The following is a 24244-nucleotide window of genomic DNA, read 5'->3' on the forward strand; positions in this document are numbered from 1 at the left end:
TCATTCAGGTTTTGCATTTTTGCTTCAATCGAGATAGCCCTTCCCTTCCCAGCTTCTCAGTATTCAAACTGTGGAACCCAATCCCTTCATTTGCAATGGAAATGAATAACCTACTTTGCTAGCTGAAGAAAGTCTCTAAGAAAAGGTTGAAAAGCAGTCTTCTTTCCTCATCATTTGAGCCAGGAGATGAGGCCAAAGACAAAAAGAACTGGAGCTGTAGCCACTTATGGAAGCGGGGTGGCAGGAGTTTGCAATTTTAATTCCAGGATTCAAGTTGACAGTAACGAAGGATAACGTGGGTTAAGAGAATTCTGCTACTGCTTGCAGACGTCAGTAATATGGAATGATGGTTTGTCTTGGCAAAGAGCTTAATGATAAGGCTTTACTCGTTCTTTTGTCCCCATATTTCCTGGTTCCCCTTTCCAAAAACATACAGGAGTTCATATTACATGTTTATGGAAGCAAAATTATGAAAACATTATGACTGTATTATGCACTTACTATATAGAGTTTGAAAAGTATACAGAACTACAACACATAAAATAAAAAATCACAACCTTAATTCCCAGGAAATGATCAATTTGCTATCTTTACGTGTTAATATGTTTTTTGTAAAAATAATTCTAAGTTTCAAATTCAGTTTTTTGAACCTGACATTAAATAGTTAATCTCATTGCTAAAATGTAACATTATGAACAAAATTGGGAGGGGTGACTGTGTAAGACAGCAAGCTAGCATTTTTATTCTACCTCAATTCCTCATCTCGCGGAAAAGACTCTTTCGAATGTTTTAGGTTCCTGCTCTTAAACATGGCAATACACACAGCAGAATGCTGTCTCTAGTGCTGCTGTCACTATGTGGTTCGGTGTCTGCCTGGCTGGGAGCCTGAACATTTTTCAGCAAGTCTCCAAGAGGCAGAAATAACACAAACTCAGGAAGCACAGCCATGGCCAAATTTGCCTTTGGTGCCTACATTGGGTTGTATTTTCCACTGAAGTTTATTTTGTGTCATGTGGCAATCTCTGAAGCTTGTGTTGGGCTACAACATACAACAGTATTTCTGGTTTGCCTTTGTCCAAATTGTAAGAATCATTTAGTAAAGAATGAGATGGGGTTTTTTGGTTTCCAGGAAAAGGATCAGATAGCCACTGAACTATGCTGTAAGTCATTACTAAAATGAGGGAGAACTCTTATTACAACAAAAATTTGACATTCATTCTATCTATGGATGCAGGGCATAACTCATTTCCACTCTTCATGCTGTCCAATATGTCAATGCATATTACAGTTTATAAAATTAAATACAAAGTGTTTCTTCCGGCCAAATAGCGTGATAAGATTGAGGAACTCCTCTCTTGCTCAGCCCATTATTCATGACGAACGTCAGAATGTGGGTAATTCCCATCTGCTGAGCAGATGCAATTCAGACCACAAAGTGCAAAGTACACCTAAGCATTTTACAGTCAACTCTGGATCCACTTTTACTCATTAAAACTGAGCTGGGAGCCTTAACAGGAACAGGGAACCTTAAAGGAGCAGGAGCCCTGGCATCATTCCCCTATACCTATCGCCCCCCCATGTTAAGTCCTTCCCTGGTTAGCACTCACCCAGGAGCTGTAATGACTAATTCTGTGTGTCCATCTGCATCTATCAGGGTCCCCTCTCTGTACTGTCAGTGCACAGTGCCAGCTTCTGTCCCAGGGAAGCTTATGATTCTATGTGTTCATTCAGTTAGAAGTCCAGTTTACATAGAAGTTTGCTATTCCTTAGTTTTATAAAAACACTATTCATGTTATATATTATGTGATAATGTTTTTTTAAAATTCTTACGATATATTATGATACAGTATTTCATGTTCAAGAAAACCAAGCTCTTCTTAGAAAATCAATTTATGTATCACACATAAAGTATTGATATACAGGCTGTTTGTACCATGCCAACTTCTTGGGTGTCCCTGTGGCTTCTAGACAAATTTGTAAACTGAGAAGACTGGATATGGAATTCATTTCTTATCACCCACTTTATAGCTTTGTTAGGGCAGTTGAACAGCTGCTAAGCAGTCTGGTCTAGGCTGGGTGGGGGACTCTTTGGGGCTGAGAGGGAAAAGTACACAGATGATTTTTTTCCTTTTTTATGAGATAGGGAGGTCCATAGCTAACATTTAAGTTAAATCCTAAAAAATACATTATAACTACCACTGACAAGTCACCATGTATATTAAATCAGTCTTCCCTTTCCTGACTAGGGACTGCCTAGATAACAGTTTAATGGTGGCCTTTGGATCTCCTAAACCAAATAATCCCTATACTTATTTTAGGTCTCTTCTAGACTTTAGATTCTTCTGTACATGAGGGACATTTGATCACCTTTCCACAGAACATAGCCTTGGCTCTCTACCCCAATACCATTGCAATTGTTCCACTCATCTTGCTGCCTCCGTGTTGTTTTGTCCTGCAATCTGTCTTCCATAAGCTCCCAAGTGGCCCTTAGGCACATCATACCTTACACTTGCCTGCAACCTCAGGTAACTGCCCATTGCCTGCAGGGTGAATTTTAAGCTTCTTAAAATGGTTCACAAGGTTCCTGCCTGCTTCTTCATCACTCACCATTCCCCATTTTACATGTTCTACTCTTAGAGTCCCAACTCGTTGAGCTTTTGTCACAAAAACTACAGAAATATCTAGAATGTCCTTGTTAATATTTTCTTTGCCTGGTAAGCTCCTCACACTCTTCTTGCTTAATCCTTCCCCTCCAAAGTGCACAGTAGGCAGAGTCTATTCCTTCAAGCTCTCACCCACCTCAGTGTATGGCTGAGACCTCTTTATTGTGCTCACACAGCAAATGTATGAATGATGACCATTAGGACAGGTCTTCTGTTAGAGGACAAAATTCGAATCAGTCAGCAGATAAGAGATAATCAACTTGACAATAACTTCTTCAGCTCTTTGTGCCCTTAATGCCAACAAGTCGAGTGAGAATGTTGCAGGCTACACTTTATCCTCGTGTTGTATTAACCCATTGCTTCATCAGGTGCATAAACTAATCATCTTCAAAGTTCCTCTGGTAAAGTCCATACGATTAAAATGTGATGAAGTTTTAATATTTGGAATGCATACACCATTACTATAGTTGTTTACCTAACTTCTGGATTTTCTTTTCTAGTTTCTCACTTTATTGCACCATTAACTTACCTAATTTTATCCCAACGCTATTTGACTGAACTCTTTTCTTCTTCCACATGCCAAAATCCTTCAAAGTTTCATTGATAGTCGGAAAGATCCTGCCTGTGGTGAGAAAAATATGGAAGATTTCTGTGGTATTTAGTTACCCTGTGTCACACATAGTTTATAGGTTGGCCAACTACCTCTGTAAAGGGTCAGATAATAAATATTTTAGGCTTTGTGGGCCATATGGTTTGTATCACAACTACTCAACTCTGCAGTTATAGAAAGAAAGCAGCTATAGACAATAGGCAAACAAATTAGTGTGGCTGTATTCCAATAAAACTTTATTTGCAAAAGCAGGTGGCCTGGGACCACAGTTTGCTGACTCCCTGGGTCATTTGGAGACTTATTTCTGTGCAGAAAGATCTAGTCAGGTTTCTTCAGATACAGAAACATTTTCCAAGTAGCTTGTTCCCAGAGAATAATCTTTCTAATCAAACATGGTCCTGAGGTAAATACTTTGAAGGATACTTGTACCATACCTTATCATGCAATTTAATCAGAAACAGAAGCTGAGGGAATAAGTTTATGTAAAAATTCATTCACTTTAATAACAACTCTCACAGCTCAGCATATCAGGAGTTGCATCCCAAGTGAACTGGAAATTTCCGTATGCTGCCCTGGCACCCAATAATGAGAGCTATAAAAGTCTTCATGCTCTTTACCAGTATGTTAATTTTAAGGAACCATCCCACAGCAATGACTCCAATGAAACAAAATCCCTTGTGTGCCCAGTGATGTTTAGAACAGAAATATTCATCAGCACTAAAATTCTAAAGTAAGCCAGTTGGGAAATGGAATAATAACATGGAGGAATTCTGTAGAATTTTTTTCTGTGGTGTTTGTGTGGAGTGTCCTGATCCTTGGAAATGTGCACATTAAAAATTACAAGTCAGAAAAGTCAAGTGGAAAGTATGTTTACCTGATCTCAAACATAAAAATCAATATACATGAACTCTGTCATTCAGTATTCATTAAATGCTTATTGAATAAGAGCCCACTATGCGCAAAGCTCTGCTCTAAGCACTGGGAAGACAGCAATGAATAAAATAGACCAAAATTCCTGCCCTCATGGAGCCAAGTATTCTTATGGGAGGGAGACAGGTATTGAAGATCAAAGGGATTTTATCAATTACTATATCTGGAAGTTTAATATCATGAGATGTCTCCCCCATAAAACAACTTATATAAAAAAGCTTTCCACCTGTTGATATGTTTGGTTTTATTTTAGGAATAAGACTTCTTCTGATCATTTCATTCAACCGGTGTTTGTTGAGTTCTTACTATGTGCCATGCTCTCTTCCAGGCACATGAAACATAGTGTGAATGAAACATGGAAGCAAGCCTAGTCTCTTGGAGCTACAGTCTAGTGAAGGAGACAGAATATAAGATAAATAAATAAAATATATTCAAGGTTAGATGGTGACCAAGGGGCAGAGGTAAGGAGGAAAGCAGGATATGAATGTTGGGAGAAGGCAAACTTTCAGATTTGGTTGTCAAGAAGGACTCCTTGAGCAGGTGACTTTGGAGTAAATAGCTAAAAAAAAATGAATGCACTAACAGTGTGATGGCGTGGGGGAGGTCATTCTGGGCAGAGGGATCTGCATGTACAAAGGCCCTGGGGTGAGAATGTGCCTGGAGTACTCAAGGAACATCAAGGAGGCCAGTGGCTAGAGTTCAGTGAGTGAAGGAAAGAGAAGTAGAAATGAGATGGAAGGTGTAACAGGGATCAGATCCCAACTGGCCTTTGAAGTCATTGGAAGCATATTGGTTTTTATTCTAATGATGAGAAGATATTGAAGAACTTTTTTTTTTTTTTTTTTTTTTAATTTTATTTATTTATTTATTTTTGGCTGTGTTGGGTCTTCGTTTCTGTGGGAGGGCTTTCTCCAGTTGCGGCAAGCGGGGGCCACTCCTCATCGCGGTGCGCGGGCCTCGTACTATCGTGGCCTCTCTTGTTGCGGAGCACAGGCCCCAGACGCGCAGGCTCAGCAATTGTGGCTCACGGGCCCAGTCGCTCCGCGGCATGTGGGATCCTCCCAGACCAGGGCTCGAACCCGTGTCCCCTGCATTGACAGGCAGATTCTCAACCACTGCGCCACCAGGGAAGCCCGATATTGAAGAACTTTGAGCAAAGGAAAGAGGTGATCAGGTTTGTCTTAAAATAACTCCTGCGGTTGAGAATAGACAACAAACACAGGGAGGCTTTTAGGAGACTGTTGCCATAATGCAGATGAGAGAAGATAGCTTGGACCAGCAGGGTGAGTGAGAGCAGCATCTTGAGCTGTGGTAGCACAAAGGGAGGACGGAGGTGTGGCAGGAACCAGCATTCCCGTTGCCAGAGCCCACCTGCCACAGAGGGTGAGATGTTCAGGAGCAACAACCATTCCTGAGCTGTTGCTGGATCTCCAGTGGAAAGCATAAAGTCAGGCACATACTAGGTGCTTAATTTAGGTTGATTAAATGTTCTAAAACAAAAAAGGAATGTGAAATGAGATCTGTTTTACAGCTGCCTCCTGCTACAGAACACTTTCCTCACCACTTTGCCTACAGTTATTTTCCATCCTTTGGTTATTTATTTATTTATTCTCTTATGAAAATATTTTAATTGTTAACTGTCAAAATAAAACTAACTCAAAATTTTATAAAAACAACAACAACCCCTGGGAAGAACTTGACAACAGAGAGGACAGTAGAAAAATATTTAAAATCATCTCAAATCCTACCACCCACTAGAAATATTTTGATGTATACATTCCAGAAGTTTTTTCTTTTTTTTTTTTTTTTTTTGGCCGCACTACACAGCTTGGGGGATCTTAGGTCCCTGAACAGCGATCAAATCTGGGCCCTTGGCCATGAAAGCCTGGAGTCCTAACCACTGGACAGCCAGGGAATTCCCTTTTACTCCAGAATTTTAAACAAAGAATATTTTTAAATGTCAGTTTGTCACTGTCAGATAAAAAGAACCTATACTTACGCCACGTGGAAAATAACTCCTTCCTTGTTTATCAGGAAAGTCTTTCAAAATAGCACATAAATTAGCTACTACACATTGTATATGCAAAACTATGTGTTTATATATAGGATTAACCCAAACCCCTGCAGGGAAGCCAAAGCTTTCATCAGGGTTTCAAAAGATACTGTGACTTAAATGGGTTGAGAACCACTGCTTTAGATTATATATTCAATTCAAACAGCTCTTTGCAGCCAGTCATTTCTTCATTATGGAAAATTTTGAAGGACTTTTTAAAAATCAAATTCAACTTTGAAATTATTAACACACATCTTCACTAAGGGAAAGTAACCACCTAAGACCAGATTTTATTTGTTTTACTTTGATTATTTATTTATGAATTAACATCTTCAACACTTGTTGATGTCCTAAGAAGGCTTCAGTTTTCAATGACCTGTATTAAAATGACAGAATAGTAAAGATGCCATTGAACCATTTTTTCCTATCTCATACGTTTTTGAACTGAAGGCACCATTATTGCCTTCTACGATTAAAGAGCCTAAGACTGATTGTAACTGAATGTAATATTGTTTTTTTAGGGAACAACTTAATTCTTTATTGGAGACCTATAACATCTTTTATAGGAACCAGAAAAATCTGCATATTTTATATGGACAGGTAAGCCCGTCAAAGAAATGCAGTACAGTTTGATTCACAGGAGAAAAAAATCCATAAAAGTACAGAGAAGTCAGGATAAGTTGGAGTCCATAACGCAAATGGTCTGGGAGAAACAGGTGAATCTTTAACTTGATCATGATTTTTCAGTTTTAGACTATATTGCAAAATCCTAGTCCTGAAACATCTGTGACTTTCCAAGTATTTTTTAGAATGGGAAAAAGTTTAAAACAACTTTAATGACATATTTGCTTTCTACTTTAAAAACAGAGTATGAACATCTTTTGAACAGCAATTCCATTAAAAATCTATCCTAGAAACAATTCAGCAAGCATTTTTAAGGTTGCAACTGGCAGGCTACTGTACAAAGTGGCCTTAGATTGGTTTTTTTAATGCCTCATTCTCCACAGGCCTTCCTACTCAGTCTTGTATTCTAATGGGACTCACTTCACATCTTTGCAATATCTTCCTGGTCCTAGGGAACATTAGAACTTTCTACCTATGTTTCAGATCTTCAAATGTGTACAGCATTGACTTTAGGCCATCATTGGCTTAAATCTGCAATTGGAACAGAAGGAAATTTATAAACCTCTCTGGCCTTTACTACTGAGCTTAAATGATTTAGTTTGATTGGACATTTCAATTACCTTCCCAAATGTAATTTCCTACAGAAGTAGGAAATAACTAATCCCTTTATAAAGAAATGGGCTTAAATTTTTTAAATGGCCTAATTTTAAATTATTTCAATATTATCCTGTATCTTAGATCTCTCATATAGGTAACTGTAAAAATATAAAATTTAAGAAAAGATCAAAACTTTAAGAAAATGATTTTATATTTTAATTCAGTTGTTTCCACAGAATTCATGATGTTAAGAAGTTTGTTCCCTTTAGGAAAATGTTTGAATTTTGATGTGACAAACATATAAGTCAAGGCATGTCATTTCCTATTCTGTGAATCAGTGCTCAATTTGCAAAAGTCATTTGATTTTTTAGAATAAAGTGTCCTGTCTTACATAATTTTTTAAAACTGTATGAAGTAAAGTTTACAGTGAGAATATCAGATTGCTTAATCTTTCCATCTTTACTCACTGTCGATAAAGTTAGAATCCGGAATTTTCCAAGTCTCTGACTTAGTTACAATGATGGGCACTGTTAAAAGGGGCAGTCCATGGAGAATAGCATGTAGCTTTCTAAATCTCTGATTAATTAATTTAATGAATATTTATTGTATACAACACAGCAGACATTGTTCTAAAAGCTAGAGACATAGCAATGAAGAAACTAGACAATGTCCTGCCTTCATGCTGCTTACATTTTAGTAGTCAGAAAAGAAACAAAAAAGTAAACTGTGTATCCAATGGCGATAAAGGCTGTGGAGAGGGACTTCCCTGGTGGCACAGTGGTTAAGAATCTGCCTGTCAATGCAGGGGACATGGGTTCGAGCCCTGGTCTGGGAAGATTCCACATGCTGCGGAGCAACTAAGCCTGTGTGACACAGCTACTGAATTGCCTGCTGCAGCTACTGAAGCCTGCGCACCTAGAGCCCGTGCTCTGCAACAAGAGAAGCCACCACAATGAGAAGCCCACGCACCGCAACAAAGAGTAGCCCCTGCTCGCCGCAACTAGAGAAAGCCCACGTGCAGCAATGAAGACCCAATGCAGCCAAAAAAAGAAAGGCTGTGGAGAATAACAAAGCAGGGAAGAGGGCTCAGGAATCTAAGTGGATGGGGAAAGAGGAACATTTGACCAAAGACTGAAAGATGTCAGGGAGCAAACCTTGTAGAAGTCTGTGGGACACACATTCCAGGCACAGACATATCCAGCAGCCCAATAAAGGTCCTGAGCCTGGCTGGTGTAACTGAGGTACGGTGGGGAAGCCAGTGCAGCAGGGACCTTGTGGGAATGGGATAGTAGAGAACAAGGAAGCTATAGAGAGAACTGAGAAGGAGAGGGCACCAGAGCATGTAGGCTCTTATAGATCATTGTGAAGACTTCAGCTTGTACTTGGAATGAGATGGAAAGCCACTGAGGAGTTGTGGTATTATCTAAAGATTCATTTTAAAAGGATCTCTCTAATGAACTTATGGTTACCGGGGGGAAGAGGGGGGAGGGATAGTTAGGGAGTTTGGGATTGACATGTACACACTGCTATATTTAAAGTGGATAACCAACAAGGACCTACTGTACAGCACAGGGAACCTGCTCAATATTATGTAACAATCTAAATGGGAAAAGAATTTGAAAAAGAATAGATACATATATATGTATAGCTGAATCACTTTGCTGTACACCCGAAACTAACACAACATTGTTAACCAACTATACTCCAATATAAAATAAAAAGTTAAAAAAGTAAAAAATAAAACGATCTCTCTAGCTACTAGGAATACATAGAGGGGCAAGAGAAGAATGAAGTAGACCACAAAGAAACTGTTGCAATAATCAGGCAAACAATGACAATGGCATAAACTAGAATTGTGGTAGTACCCACAGTGAGTATAGCCATATTGGGGATATATTTTTAAGGTAAAGCTAATAGGATTTGCTAACGTATTGGATTTTGAGAGGTTAAGTATGAAAGAAAGATTAATGGTGACTTTAAAAATGTTGACCTGAACAACTGGAAAGATGGGCGTTCTATTTACCAAGATGGGGAAGACTGGGAAAGGAAAATATTTACAGGAAGAAAGATCAAAAGTTAATTAGGAACATATTAAATTTGATGTCAAGTTTGACAACTGAAGTTTAGGGGAAGGTTTGGACTGTATATCTAAAGTTGGGAGCTATTAGTTTAGAGATGGCGTATAAGGATCATTGAGATCACCAAGGGTATTGGTGTAGATCTAGAAGAGAAAAGGCCTAAAGATTGAGACAATGAGATTAGATAAGTACAAACAAGCCTTCAGGGATAATTTATTTAGTTACTTTCAAAAGGGAGGATTTCTTTTTTTTTTTTTTTAATTAAATTTATTTATTTATTTATGGCTGCACTGGGTCTTTGTTGCTGCGCACGGGCTTTCTCTAGTTGCAGCGAACGGCGGCTACTCTTGGTTGCGGTGTGCAGGCTTCTCACTGTAGTGGCTTCTCTTGTGGAGCACGGGCTCTAGGTGCACAGGCTTCAGTAGTTGTGGCACGCAGCCTCAGTAGTTGTGGCTTACGGGCTCTAGAGCGCTGGCTCAGTAGTTGTGGCTTACGGGCTCTAGAGCACAAGCTCAGTAATTGTGGTGCACAGGCCTCGTTGCTCCATGGCATGTGGGGTCCTCCCGGACCAGGGCTTGAACCCGTGTCCCCTGCATTGGCAGGCGGATTCTTAACCTCTGCGCCACCAGGGAAGTCCTAGAGATGGTTTCTGAAATTAAAAAATATTCTGATATTCCTTACATGAGAAAACCTCATTTTCTGATAATAGTTGGAGTATTTCTTCTTGAAAGCAAAAGTGAGATAACCTCAGAAGAGCAGTTATTCTATGAGTTTTTGATATAAGGGATTCATTGTAGTATAATTAAGCCACGAAAAGATTTATACATCAATAACTAAAATGTAGGCTCTGCATCATGTACTGCCATTTCAGAGAGCAAATTATGTTTGGCTGTTAAGGACAACTGATTGGTACCTGACCTCACAGTGATCTGAGATATGAACTCAAAAGGGGGAGAAAGAGCAAAATTTTGTTTCAGGAGTGACTCCAAAGTAGGTTTGTCAGCCAAAGAAATAATAAGCAATAACATTTATTGAGCACTTTAAATACGAGGTCCTATGAATCAAGGATTGTTATGATTTCATTCTTCAGAAGAAGCAGCCCAGTTTTATAGGTGTTTGACATCTTGTCCAAGAGAACACAGCTAGGAAATGGCAGAGACAGAGTTCAAACACAGGTCTGTCTGATTCCAGAGTCTGGAGTTTTCATTACACTCTCAAATAAGAATTGAGTCATTTGTGTTTATAATGTTTTCTAATTATTGATTTTTCATAATAACAAGTAGTTATTGCATGTTAGAGTAGTTATTGGATAGTTGGAATATTCTTTCTATATTTTCCAAATTTACTATAATAATAACACTACGTTAGTAACAGACTTTTACATATATAAGAGAGAAAGATTAGAAAATACATTCTATGGGAATGTGCTTTGGTATTAATATCTACATCCACAGGATAAGTAAGTGTTCAATCCTGTTTACTAATTTTTCTTTGCATAGAATTTCCTTCTTTTGTTATAATATTTCCAACTTAAAAGAGATTATTCAAGTGCTATTGATTTTTTTCAAAAATATAATTTGTTGTGTATTTTACACTGTGTTTTTACATACATTATTTCACTTGTTCTGCATAAGTTTGTGAGCTAAATTTTTCCTGTTCAGAAATGAGAAAATAGCCACTAAACTGAACAATAGCTGTTCTTCTGATTTCTACTTTAGCACAGTTTTTAATTCTGCTTTAATTTTAAGCTAAATAGAATTAGAGAATTAAAATTCCACTTAATTGAAGAAGCAGAGTTCAGAAAATATTTTAGCATACTGTGCCCTCTGGTGGGCATGTCATTACCATTATGACTTTGCTGGTTATAGCTGTTTTCAAAAATAAAAGAATGTTTCAAAAATAGAATTGTTTTGTAGATAAATTTAAAAGCCAAACAGTCCCACCTGGGAATTTATTTTTTATCTATTAAGATGTCTTACAGACTTCATTTCTACATCTTCAGTTAAAACATTTGCCTCTATAAATAATACAAAAACAGTGTTTGAGGTGATTGGTTTCTTCCCTAGACTGACGATGGTAAACTAATTGTTGAAGGAACGCTGGACATTTTCTGGGGAGTAAAGCGGCCTATACAACTGAAAATACAAGATGAGAAGCAAATCCCTTCTTTCACTGTGCTGAAGTCACCAGATGTCTTTTCCAAAAGGTGAGCTACCTTTTATGATTTTAATTCCTTAGAAAATGATCTTCATATTTACCTTTTTTGTGTACCTCAAGGATGAAAGCTCTAAAGTTTATATACAACCTCATTTAATCCCCCATCAACTCTAGGATGTAGGTGTTCAGAAACCAGGGCTCTGAGAGGTTAGGTAGTTTGTGCAAGATCCCCAATTACCATGTAGCAGAACTGGACTGGACCTCAGGTCTATGGGCACCAGGGTCTGGCTCTTGACCTCTCTGCTGTATTCCTTCTCTTCTGGGAGACTGCATTCTTTCACTAGAAAAAACAAAATGTAAAGGCAAGATTTCATTAGCCCTGGTCTTATCACCAAAAAGGGGGGGATAAAATTTAAATTTCTCCTCTTCTTAGAACAAAGGGCTTTTCCTGCTTTCTGGAAAGGAGACTTAATTATGTTCTATCTGATTGCTGTGTCCTGTTAGGATCAGGACAAAGTGCATGTGAAGTACAGTAAATGCACAAAACAGTACTCTATGTGGGTTTATGCACCTGTACCTTGAATATATAAGTTGGGCTGAGATATATATTTTCATTATCCTTTACAATTTTTAGAAAAATTAATAAATATTCCCAAAGAAATCCAGATATAAATATTGTTTTCTTCCTCCCTCCCTTCTCCCTTTCCTTTTTAATCCTTGACTTTCTAACGCATCTCCCTTTCGTGTATACATGGAGGTATCAAGCGTTCTCTTCATCCATCCTTCTATCCATAACTAGATGAGCTGGAGTTCTAGCAGGAGAGAGGATGGAGAGAGAGCAGCAGAGATTGACCTTTTCCTCAATCTGACCTTTGGTCATAACCAAGGAAAATCAGGTATCACCTTGAGGGAAGCACCACTTTTCCTTTGGGGAAAACACTGAAGTCCCACTATGATTTGCACCTTGCCAATCTTTCTCAAATGTGAGGTTCCAGCAATTCTGAACATTTTATAATTCCCTACACATATCATGCAGTTTCTTACTTTCCTGACTCTCTGCCTGGAAGCCTATCTGCTTCTTGACATCCGTTTGCTAGACTCTTCCACCAATCCTTTAAGATTCAGGTCGGTAACACGTTCTCCAGAGAGCCTCTTCTGACCCTGTAGTAGGTGCCCTGACAACTTTTCTATATCTCTTTCAGAGCACGCCGTTAACTGTATTTTTAAACCCCTGCCTCCCCCTCTGGCCTGTGAGCTCCTCAAGGGTAAGGAGCATGCTTTATTCATCTTTATCCCAGTGCTCAGCAGTGTGTCGGCACAAAGAGAGGACTCAGAATTTAGTATCGAACGAAGCCCATGGAATCCTGGTGGTTAAATTACCTCTGCTCTGTTGGGTAAACTGTCTCCCCATCTACCACTTCTGATTAGTCTCCCATCCAAGCTAATGAAGGGCAAAGGGTCCAGTACTTATGAAGAGCGGAAGAGAAACCACAGACTTAGGCATCCTGATGAAGCCCTGCATCCCTCACCTTCAGGTACTAGAAGATGGATGGGGCTGATGATTCTAAAGGACGAGGAGCATCATTTAAAAGTAAAAATTACCCCTGGGCCCTGCTTTTAGGAAACTGTACAAGGTATGAATTTGGCAAAATTAGCTATCATTCTTCCTATTACCTAAGAACTCATTGCAAAGTTCTCTGAGCAGCCAGCTCTTTTTGATGCATTTAAATTATTTGAATCATGAACGCTTGATTAATGTGGAACACTATGGGAGGATGTCAAAGATATGCAGTAAGCTACCTGTATTATCACATTAAGCTATCACGATTTTGAATGGATATCCCAAGATATTTTCTTTAATTTCTCCAATTAAAATTCAAACCCTTGTTCCTAGAAACACTGAATTTGAGGATGAGTTTCAGAAGCCCAGGTAGACAAGGTATATTGCTGCCTTTCCATATTCTGTGGCAGATTATAAATTAATCTCCTTATGATGTGCCTTCCATAGACTCCATTTGCCTTTTCTTATTGTTTATCAGAACAGTGATGTGAAACAAACATAAATTATCTCCTTTAGTTTAAAGCTGAGAAAAAAAATAATAAAGTTGATAAAGACTACCCTAGAAAACTTTGCTTGCCCTTTACCACAGTAATGAGACTTACTGGGAGAATATTTGAAGTGCAGTGTATCAGATTTTTCTGGTGGGTAAGAACTGTCAGAAAAAGATCCTTGGTCTCTGATTCCCTAGTGGGGTGCAGAGCCACTTTGTTTCAATCCAATCCTAGACACCCTCACTCTGGTTGCCACCCTCAAGGTGGTATTCATTTAAACTCTGAGCCTTGAGTGAAATTGTGTAAGGAAATGGACTATTCCCTCACTCCCTAAGAATTCTTATTGTTCTCTTTCCCACACTGGGTTTGTGTGGGCAGAACTTATACCTCTACTCTCTCAGGATCACAGATTAATATCTCCAGTGGATGGATATGGAATGTGGAATGAAAGACGTGGAAGTTGTGTACTCAGCTGCAGGAAGGGCTGCAATCTTTTCTTTCAATTCACCGTTGGGGAGAATCATCAGTTTGTCAAGCTAGTTTGTTTTAATTATCTTTGAAATGAGTCACACTGAATCAGCTTAATGGGAGCGGTATAAGTTTAAAAATAAATCAGTTTGAGCTGTGACCACTTGTGATCTTTTATGGAAACAATTCTACGGACAGTACTTTGATCTCTCATATCTGGTCCAAGTATTTTGTTTTGGAAATTTTTCGTAAAAACAGCTTTATTGAGGTTATGTTTGCTTGCACCAGTTTTCATTTCCGCTTTTAATGTCTTCCCAAAGTCTGCTTTGACGTGCATTGGACAAGTCATGGCAGAATGGCATAAAGAGCAAAAACTGGACAGGTGTACATTTGAATGACATCAGTAGTGTTTTTCTTTTACAATGTGGGTAGAGAAGTGGCCACCTTCTATGTGTCTGTCAAATTTCTACCTCCTTTTTATTTTGCAGCTCATTAGAAAACCTCCCCACAGTTTAAATTTGCTAATGGTGTATATCCTGAAGCTTGATCAGGGCAACACTAACAGTCCTGTGCTTGGGCAAGTTAAACTATTTGATATTACTTGAAGTCCCAACCAGTTTTCTTTGGAAAACTTTGGGTAACTGCCTTCAAGCTTAGTCACTTGCACAGTTGTATGTGGAGACGCTTCAAATTACACAATCCAGAGCTGAAAACGGGTGGGTTTGGGGGTGATGGGGGGGTTGTTTATTTTTGCTAAGATGGTAGGAAGGAAAATGGGCCAAACACTGACCATATTGAGGCATGTTTGTTTCTCTGTATTTGTGTGACACCACTAAGCTGAGAGAAGGTGAGGACAGGGGTGAAGTTGGGCAGGATTACCAAGAATTTATAGCACATCACTGGTCTGGTGTGCTTGGGCTCTGTCATCTTCCCCCATGGGAGATAGCATTGGGGTGCTTTGCCTTTTTAGTTTCCATTTTTCGTTGGTATTCTGTCTTTTCCATTGCTATCACTCTTTCTATGATAATCACATCTGCCTTTTTTAGTTAATCTTCTATAGATTGGGGAAAATTGATAATTTTATCTATCATAAGAATAACTAGAAAAGGGAGCCCTCCTACACTGTTGGTGGCAATGTAAATTGGTGCAGCCGCTATGGAGAACATTATGGAGGTTCCTTAAAAATCTAAAAATAGAGTTACCATATGATACTGCAATCCCACTCCTGGGCATATATCTGTAGAAGATTAAAACTCTAATTTGAAAAGATACATGAACCCCAATGTTCATAGCGGCACTATTTACAGTAGCCAAGACTTGGAAGCAACCTAAATGCCCATCAAAAGATGAATGTATAAAGATGATGTTGTGTGTGTATATATGTATATATATATATATATATATATATATATATATATATATATAATGGAATATTACTCAGCCATAAAAAAGAATTAAATAATTCCATTTGCAGCAACGTGGATGGACCTGGAGAACATCATACTGAGTGAAGTAAGTCAGACAAAGACAAATACCACAAATATCACTTATATGTGGAATCTAAAAAAATGATACAAATGAACTTATTTACAAAACAGAAATAGACTCACAGATACAGAAAACAAACTTACGGTTACCAAAGGGGAAAATTGGAGGAGGGATAAATTAGGAGTTTGGGATTAACAGATACACACTACTATATATAAAATAGGTAAACAACAAGGGCCTCCTGTATAGCACAAGAACTATATTCAATATCTTGTAATAACCTATAATGGAAAAGAATCTGTAAAAGGAAATATATACGTATATATATATATCTTAATCACTTTGCTATACACCTAAAACATTGTAAATTAACTATACTTCAATTGAAAAGAAAAAAGAAAAAGGAAGAATAACTAGAGTCTGAGTCAGGACCAAAACAGTTCTCTTTTGAGTTAAAGTTATTGCCTAAAGTTCTTGGACTTTTAAGACATTTATTTTGACTGGCTATATTCTGTATAGTACAGCTTACTAGAAAATTAATAAACAAATAATTAGGATTATCTTATCTATGTCATAAGGCTTTTATTATGAGGCCCAAATGATACAGAAGTTGTAAAAAGACATCAAAGGAATTCAGAGATCAAGGAAGAAAAGGACCATGTTTATTCATATTTGCCACCATTCGTATGAATAAGCATTTTTTGTTGTTGTTGCCACCAGTGACATTTGGGAAGAATTAATGCCACAAATTCCCTATGGGTGAATATTTTTTGGTCATAAGGAAAACAGACATTATGGAAGAGACTCTTAGTAGGACTAAGACTGGTCCCAGCTACGATAGTGTCTATTAACCTAGAGACATCTAGGAATACCTTGGATCCCTAATGGCTCCTGACCTATCATGAAATGGATACAGATGATGGGGATTATGATGAGGATGACAATGAAGATGAGGACGATCACAATAGTTTTTAACACATATTGAGTGCTTACTACGTGTTGGGCACTTTTTCAAGGATTTTACACAAATTAACTCATTTAATCTTCTCAATAACCTTATCCTACCTCATACTATAATCATCCCCATTTTATAGGTGAGAACACTAATGCACAGAGAAGATAAGTAGCTTATCTAAAGCCAGAAAGAAAATAACAATGAGTGTTGGCCCAACTGGTAAAAATAAGCAGTTGCCCAGTTTTATGTATTCTGGGCATTAGAATGCATTGAAAATTGTTAGTACCCTATATAAATCATGATTTTCCAGAAAAGAAGTTTCTCATACACTTTCCTCCTTTATAAATTGCATTCTTTATAGTGCTCAAGGGTCTTAAAGATAGGCTTTATATCACTATATTGGAGTCACTTTACCTAAAAATGCTTTGAATACAACAGGAACTTAGTGCAAGTTGGCAGAATAAACACTTTGTATCTAAACTCTCCTAAAAGCATTGTGAGATATCTGTATAAGAATGGATTCTGTATGGTGTTAGGGAGTGTGCTAATTTCTTTCTTTTACATGTAGCTGTCCAGTTTTCCCAGCACCACTTATTGAAGAGCCTGTCTTTTCTCTATTGTATATTCTTGCCTCCCTTATCAAAGATAAGGTGACCATATGTGTCCATCGACAGATGAATGGATAAAGAAGATGTGACATATATATACAATGGAATATTACTCAGCCATAAAAGGAAACAAAATTGAGTTATTTGTAGAGAGGTGGATGGACCTAGAGTCTGTCATACAGAGTGAAGTAAGTCAGAAAGAGAAAAACAAATACCATATGCTAACACATATATATAGAATCTAAAAAAAAAAAAAATGGGGGGGGGTTTCTGAAGAACCTAGGGGCAGGACAGGAATAAAGATGCAGACGTAGAGAATGGACTTGAGGACGCGGGGAGGGGGAAGGGTAAGCTGGGACGAAGTGAGAGTGGCATGGACATATGTACATTACCAAATGTAAAATAAATAGCTAGTGGGAAGCAGCTGCATAACACAGGGAGATCAGCTCAGTGCTTTGTGACCACCTAGAGGGGTGGGATAGGGAGGGTGGGAGGGAGATGCAAGAGGGAGGAGATATATGTATATGTATAGCTGATTCACTTTGTTATAAAGCAGGAACTAACACACCATTGTAAAGCAATTATACTCCAATAAAGATGTTTAAAAAAAAAAAACGAATGGATTATATTGGTTTCTACTAATTCCACTGGCACTTATGTTTTACAGAATCTATATAATCTTGTGGTTCAGTGTGTAACTGAATTATTGTGTCATAACATGCTCAAAATCAGTACAAGAATTATTTAAAATGCAAGCTGACTACTCTGGTATAAATATAATTTTAATAATATAAAAAATTGTTATAACTTAGGATGATGTGTCTACCTACAGAGGCCCACAGCACTATATTAATACTGTAAATCTGAAAACCATCCTACGCCTTTTTATGATAGAATAATATCTCTTACAAGATTTATTACTTTTCAGGGGAATGACACGCTGGGGAGAATTTGATGATCTTTACCGTATTAGTGATTTGGACAGGACTCAGATTCCAGTGTCTGGAGCAACAGATTCCCAGGAAGGTCAGTATCAAAATCTTATTAATGAGGAGACTTTTTTAAACTAATACAAAGCATGAATCCTAAATGTTTTTCTGAAATTCAACATTTTATATACCGTTACTTATTAAACCCTTATTTTATATTAAAAAAATATATTTTAGGAACATACTAACTTAAGTCACTACAGTGCTCATATGATGTTTAAGAACCTTACTTTGCTATATAAAAACATTATTTTTTAAATGACATCAAGTCCCTTAGATTTACTAGATTAGGGAGAACTGATGGTTTGAATAAAGTTTGTGTACATAAAATTGTTTTATATTTTCCCCAAGGATTAGGATCATTTATTAAACTCAGAAGATTTCTATGTTAGACCAAGCCCTTCAGATTGAATTTTACATCTTTTGAGAGGTTGAACATTTTGGTTAATAGATATTTATATAACATTGCTTCTCAGAGGCAGATATACTGCATTCACTATATTTGATAGGGTTGTTTCAAACATTTATTTAAAAAAGAGAAATCTACTTGAACATCAAGTGAGTTCATATCAAATTTGACAAACGAATGGAAAATGCCACCCCCTATGACATGTGACAACAGTAATCATAATAATGATGATGTGTTAGGAATAATATTAGTATCTGTCATTTACTGAGACTCGGGCATGATATCATTTTACATGGATTTTCATTTTCATGTAATATGTAGAGATCCAAGGAGAAGATGATGACTGAGGCTGGGGTGGGGTTCACATTCCTGGGATGGTGATATTACCAAACTGACTTCAGACTGAACAAGGGTATGGTGCTGGCATTATCTTCATGAATCTACCAAAAACTTCCAATGTTTAGCTTAATTTTTTTTAAAGCATTCTCAGTTCAGTCCTCTCTGCTGTCTCTATAACAACTCAGATTCTGTAACAAGCATGATGCTCCTTCCAGGATTCCCTTATTTTTGTGTTATGGTCTTTTGGAATCTTTTATATAAGGGTCCTTATAATTAGCCCTTTGACAACACTCACCTAGACACAAGGGAATCCCAATCTCTTGGCACCAAAGATACAATAAAAATCTATTTTTATTTAAGCACCAGTGCTAGAGAAAGATGAAGTATCACATGCTTATACTCTAATTACAATATAATTAAAATTCCACGGTAAAATGGAAAACAAGTGTCACCAGATGACCCTATTCTTAAACAAGATCATTGCTATTTTCTGTTTAAAAGCATTATAGTCCATTGCTTAGCTACATAATTGCTAAGTATGTAATCAAATCCACCCACGATGCAAAGAGGTGAGCAGCTAAATTATATGGGCTTATAACCTTTATTCTCCCCAGATTATTTATCTTATCACAGTAGCACTCTGAAGCTTCATGCAGATGAAGAACCTGAATCCCCGTTGCTCTATAGAACCATGAGTGAAGCAACCCTGGTGAGAAAAAGGATGAAGCCTCCGATGATGGACAGAAAGGACAGACAGAAGCATAGGGCCTCTATTAACGGACACGTTTATAACCATGAAGTGAGTTACAGTTTCATTAATGTCATTTAAAAGAATGTTGTCTATTGTGCTAACAATATCACTCAATTCAATTTACAATTAAAAATAATAATAATGCCTTTAGATATACTACTACTATTACTATTGGGTACTCTCTATGTGTTAAGCATTAAACTGTTTTGATGGATTATCTCATTAATCACTAAAACAATCCTATGAAGCAGATACCATTATGTTCCCTACTTTACATATGAGTTAACTGAGGTTCACAGAGGTTACACAATCCATCACCGGTCACACTACTTTTAAGTAGCAACTCTGAACCCAAACCCAGCTTCTGTCTGATGCCAGAAGCCAGTTCTTAACCAACATGATCAGTGAACCCTAAGTGGCAGGCCCTGTGATACACACTGGAAATATAAAGATGACTCAATTGATGCCTTTGCCAGCATGGAGCTCAGAGCTTGGGCAAAGGAACCAATACATCCACAAATGGCATTAAAATATGTAAGTGCTACAAAAGAGATTGGTTCAAAGTACATTCAAACATTAATATTTAAATAAAAGGAAAAAATCAGCTATAGACTTGTTTATTCTGATCAATTAAATTTTCCAGGTCTTATACATAAACCCATATCACTTTTTACACAAGTGCAATTGTAGTTTATACTATTTGCATTTTGATTTTTTTTCACTTAATATGTGTTAAATTTATATGTGCCTTTCTATAGTATTTATAAGACATTTAACTTGGCCAAAGGTAGGAAATACATCATGTTTTTGTAGAACTCAAATTTTTCATGTCATGTACTTTAGCGATCATTCATCCATTCATTAAATAAATACTTAAAAAGCACTCACTCTGTGCAAGGCACCACTCTAAGCCCTTTCATACAAAATATTGACTCATTCATCATAAGCTTTTTTTCTTTAGGGCTTTCTACCTTTTTTCCTTCTTTTTCATCCCTTGAGAGAGTATCCATATGTTCCTTTGGAGACTGGTACGGAGAAATCTCCCTTGTGAATTCTCTGTTCAAATTAGACATTTTTCTGGCTCAAGAATGTCCTCCTGGCCAAAAAGTAACATTGACAGTCCCCCACAGATATGCAACTACCAATTGTCCTGGTTTCTTCTTCTCCTCAGAATTATGCTGTATGTCATCAGCACTTGTGGCGTGATTTGTGTTAAAGTAGGCTGTGAAAGCCACATTATTCCAAATGAGCAGCTTCCAGATGGGATATGCAGGGCTAAGAATGAAATGGGCACTAAAGTTGGCAGCATAGCATCATAGCTGAATGCTTGGGTGTTGCAGCGTGATGACCTGATTGCAAATTCTTGCTGAGCAAATAAAAAATTACTCAACCTCTTAGCCTTCATTCTTTCCTCCTTCCTTCTTTACAAGGCTGTTGATGGGATTAAGTGGAATGAGGTGAGTTCAGTACTTAACATAGGTATCTGCACGAAGGAAGAACTCCGTTTACATTAGCTTTATTGATATTGATTGAAAGAGATCAAGCGGAACTAAAGATATTTCACACAAATATCATTCACTGCAGTATAATAACTAGCAGAAAACAAAACCCCGAAACCCAAAGCACTCTATCAATGTGTATGCAATGATGGGCATCTAGGAATTTAAGTTGATGTAGTCGTAAGATATGTTTTTATATCATGAAGCCTCTTGATAATGCCTCCAGTATTAGAGGCTTAGATTGTGATGCAGTAGTCCCAAGGGAATACATTCCAAGGCTCCCAATGGATACCTGAAACCGAGGATAGCACTGTATTCTATATATACTGTTTTTTCCTATACATACATACCTATGATAAAGTTTAATGTATAAATTAGGCAAAATAAGAGATTAACAACAATATCTAATAATAAGGTAGAATATTTATAAAAATATACTGTAAAAAATGTCATGTGAATGTGGTCTCTCTCTCCCTCCATCTCTCTCAAAATATCTTATTGCACTGTATTCACCTTTGTAAGGGTGTGAGATGATAAAATACCTGTGGTGTGATGAGATGAAGTGAGGTGAATAACGGAGGCATGGTGATGCAGCATTAGGCTACTCTTGATCATCTGCTTCAGATGATCCTGGACCATCAAGCCATGATGACGTCGATAGTTGGCTGTCAGGAGCAGACATTGTCAATGGTTGGGGATCTTGGGCCGGATGGAGTAGGATGGTGCAAGATTTTATGATGCTACTCAGAATGGCACACAATTTAAAATGTATGAATTGTTTATTTCTGGAATTTTCCATTTAGTTTTTTTCATGTCTCTCAGGATTCTATTTATTTTAAAATAGGAATAATGATCAAATAATGAGAAAAAATTTTATGGTTATATGTTTCTTATGATTTTTTTATGGTGCATTACTAATCCCCAAGAGGGATGTGTCAGACTTATCTGACCATGGAAACCTTTTACCAAGTATTATCTAAAAGGCAGACTCTTGATTAGAGCAACTTGCAGGAAATATTGTTCTAGATATTCAATTAGCAACACTTTTACCTCAATCCTCAGTTGAGATATAGGCTGAACCATATGAAATTGCCAACACTGGACCATTTCTGACCAACCAAAAAGGAGTGATTTTATACAGTTCAAATTAAAACAATTTAGAACAATTATTCCCAACCAGGAGGGATTTTGAAATCTTAAACTACACTGAAGAATGGTGTGGCTATCTAGTGAAACTGTTTTGAACATTCTCCAATGATGTTTTACCTAACTTACTCTAGAAAAAATATAAAGCTGTTTAAAGGCATACATAGTACAGTATTCAACAACAACAAAGAAAGTAAAAGTAAGAAAGCAAATTTTTAAACTGATGATCTTGGATTTTTTGTCCAAAGGAAGGCCAGGTTCAAAATATTGACTCTCATTAGTTTGTCACGTTAAGTCCTTAAAATTGTATCAATCTTTTTTTTTTTCTCTTCTAGACATCAATTTTCACTCCAGCCTTTGGATCAGAAACTAAGGTCAGAATAAACAGTAATATGAGAACTGAAGAAGTAATAAAGCAAATTCTCCAAAAATTTAAGGTAATCTTTATCAGTGAACTGAGCTATAAATATCTTGTATATAATTTAACTGTAGGCACATAAATGGATTTTTCTGAAATTAAATGTTCAGTTCCAAAGAATTCTTTCCTATGTATGGTTGACCCTTGAACAAAATGGGTTTGAACTGCATGGGTCCATTTATAATATAAATGGACTGTGCCTGAGAAATTACATTATCCCCAGGGAGCAGAAAAGGTTTTATATCTGAAAGTGAAAAATGAAAGCGAAGAAACATATATAATTTGGGTCTGGTTGGCTTAGAAAACATTGACAACAAAGAATTCATGTCTGTTCTTTTTTTTCCATTGACAGATTGAAAATAGTGCCCAGGATTTTGCACTTTACATTATTTTTGCAACAGGAGGTAAGAAAGCTTGGTGGTTGTTCTTACATGACTCCAGTGTGTTATCGTTTTCTCCCCATAAGAAAGGCAGAAAAGCAGTTTACTTCCTTCTGTGGAAGAACGGGAGGGAGGGAAGGAAGAAGGAAGAGAGGGGGAGTGTTTTACATTATTCATATTTCACAATTTCAGAGGAAGACACCCTAAGAATAAGGTATCCTAGAAGAGTTTATAATACAAAAGACTTTGCTTGTTGGCCAATCATTAAATTATCTGAATGGCGATCAAAGAGCACTGGAGAATAGGTGGAAGGTTCCCAGGAATTGTTAGGCATTTAAGTTGACCTCTGTACTTTCTTTTTCACTTTCCCTTATTATTCTAGCTCTTACCAGAGTCATCATTACATATCATTTCTTCCTCATCTTTCTTAGCACAGTGTCTGACCCATTGTGGGAGTGTTCTCTCTTCCTCAGTAGAGAAAAATGTGCAGAACTTTGTGGTGGAGGTAAAAGTTTAGCAGCAGGACATTCGGAAGAGGCTATATGTGGGGTGCTAGGAGCAGGGAGTGAAAGATTAGAGAAACCCTAAGGCAATACTAAAATGAAATCTTTGAAAGCCTTAAAACTGAAAATTTTTAAATGTTACATTATAAAAGTAGCTAAGGTTATAATTTAAGTATCAGAATGTTTGAGTCAGAAATTGAATAGAATAAAATAATACATTTTGATCTGGAACAATTACAAGAAAATGAAAGCTGGATTTCCAAACACATACAAAATTAAAGTCCTTATAAATCAAAAGCTTAAATATAAGAAATATATTAAATTTTTGAAAATTCTAAGAGTGAGTGTGTGTGTGTGTCTGTGTGTGTGTGTATTCATTCTAGTTGTTTTGGAAAAGAACTAAAAGGTAGAAACATTGAACTGTATAAAAATGTATTGATAAAAGATACAAACATTATGAAGAAGGGTCACAATGAAAGCAACTGTAGACACATAAACAAAGTGTTAAAATTTATTCAACTATCAAC

At 37.2% G+C, this 24244-nt stretch overlaps 2 protein-coding genes across 4 annotated transcripts in view; one reads left to right on the forward strand and one right to left on the reverse strand.

Moving 5' to 3' along the window:
- The window catches only part of RASSF6 (Ras association domain family member 6), a 63186-nt gene that overhangs the window by 23748 nt on the left and 15194 nt on the right, over positions 1-24244 (forward strand). For both annotated transcript variants that reach the window (XM_036852113.1, XM_036852111.1), the window contains exons 3-8: positions 6778-6856; positions 11622-11761; positions 18212-18309; positions 19635-19819; positions 22752-22853; positions 23187-23238. In XM_036852113.1, the coding sequence (XP_036708008.1) occupies positions 6778-6856; positions 11622-11761; positions 18212-18309; positions 19635-19819; positions 22752-22853; positions 23187-23238 (656 nt within the window). The remainder of the gene's footprint in view (positions 1-6777; positions 6857-11621; positions 11762-18211; positions 18310-19634; positions 19820-22751; positions 22854-23186; positions 23239-24244) is intronic.
- Positions 1-24244, reverse strand: part of LOC118895236 (alpha-fetoprotein-like) — a 104880-nt gene that overhangs the window by 15522 nt on the left and 65114 nt on the right. The window contains exons 14-15 of one of the 2 annotated variants that reach the window (XR_005019911.1): positions 11951-12052; positions 3193-3285 (exon numbers count right to left, since the gene is read on the reverse strand). The gene's annotated coding sequence lies outside the window, so the exon portion shown is untranslated. Of the gene's footprint in view, positions 1-3192; positions 3286-7207; positions 7412-11950; positions 12053-24244 lie in introns of those variants that run through there. The other variant, XR_005019912.1, reaches the window with a different exon arrangement.

Source organism: Balaenoptera musculus, chromosome 5 (genome assembly GCF_009873245.2).
Source record: "Balaenoptera musculus isolate JJ_BM4_2016_0621 chromosome 5, mBalMus1.pri.v3, whole genome shotgun sequence".
Taxonomy (NCBI): Eukaryota; Metazoa; Chordata; class Mammalia; order Artiodactyla; family Balaenopteridae; genus Balaenoptera; species Balaenoptera musculus.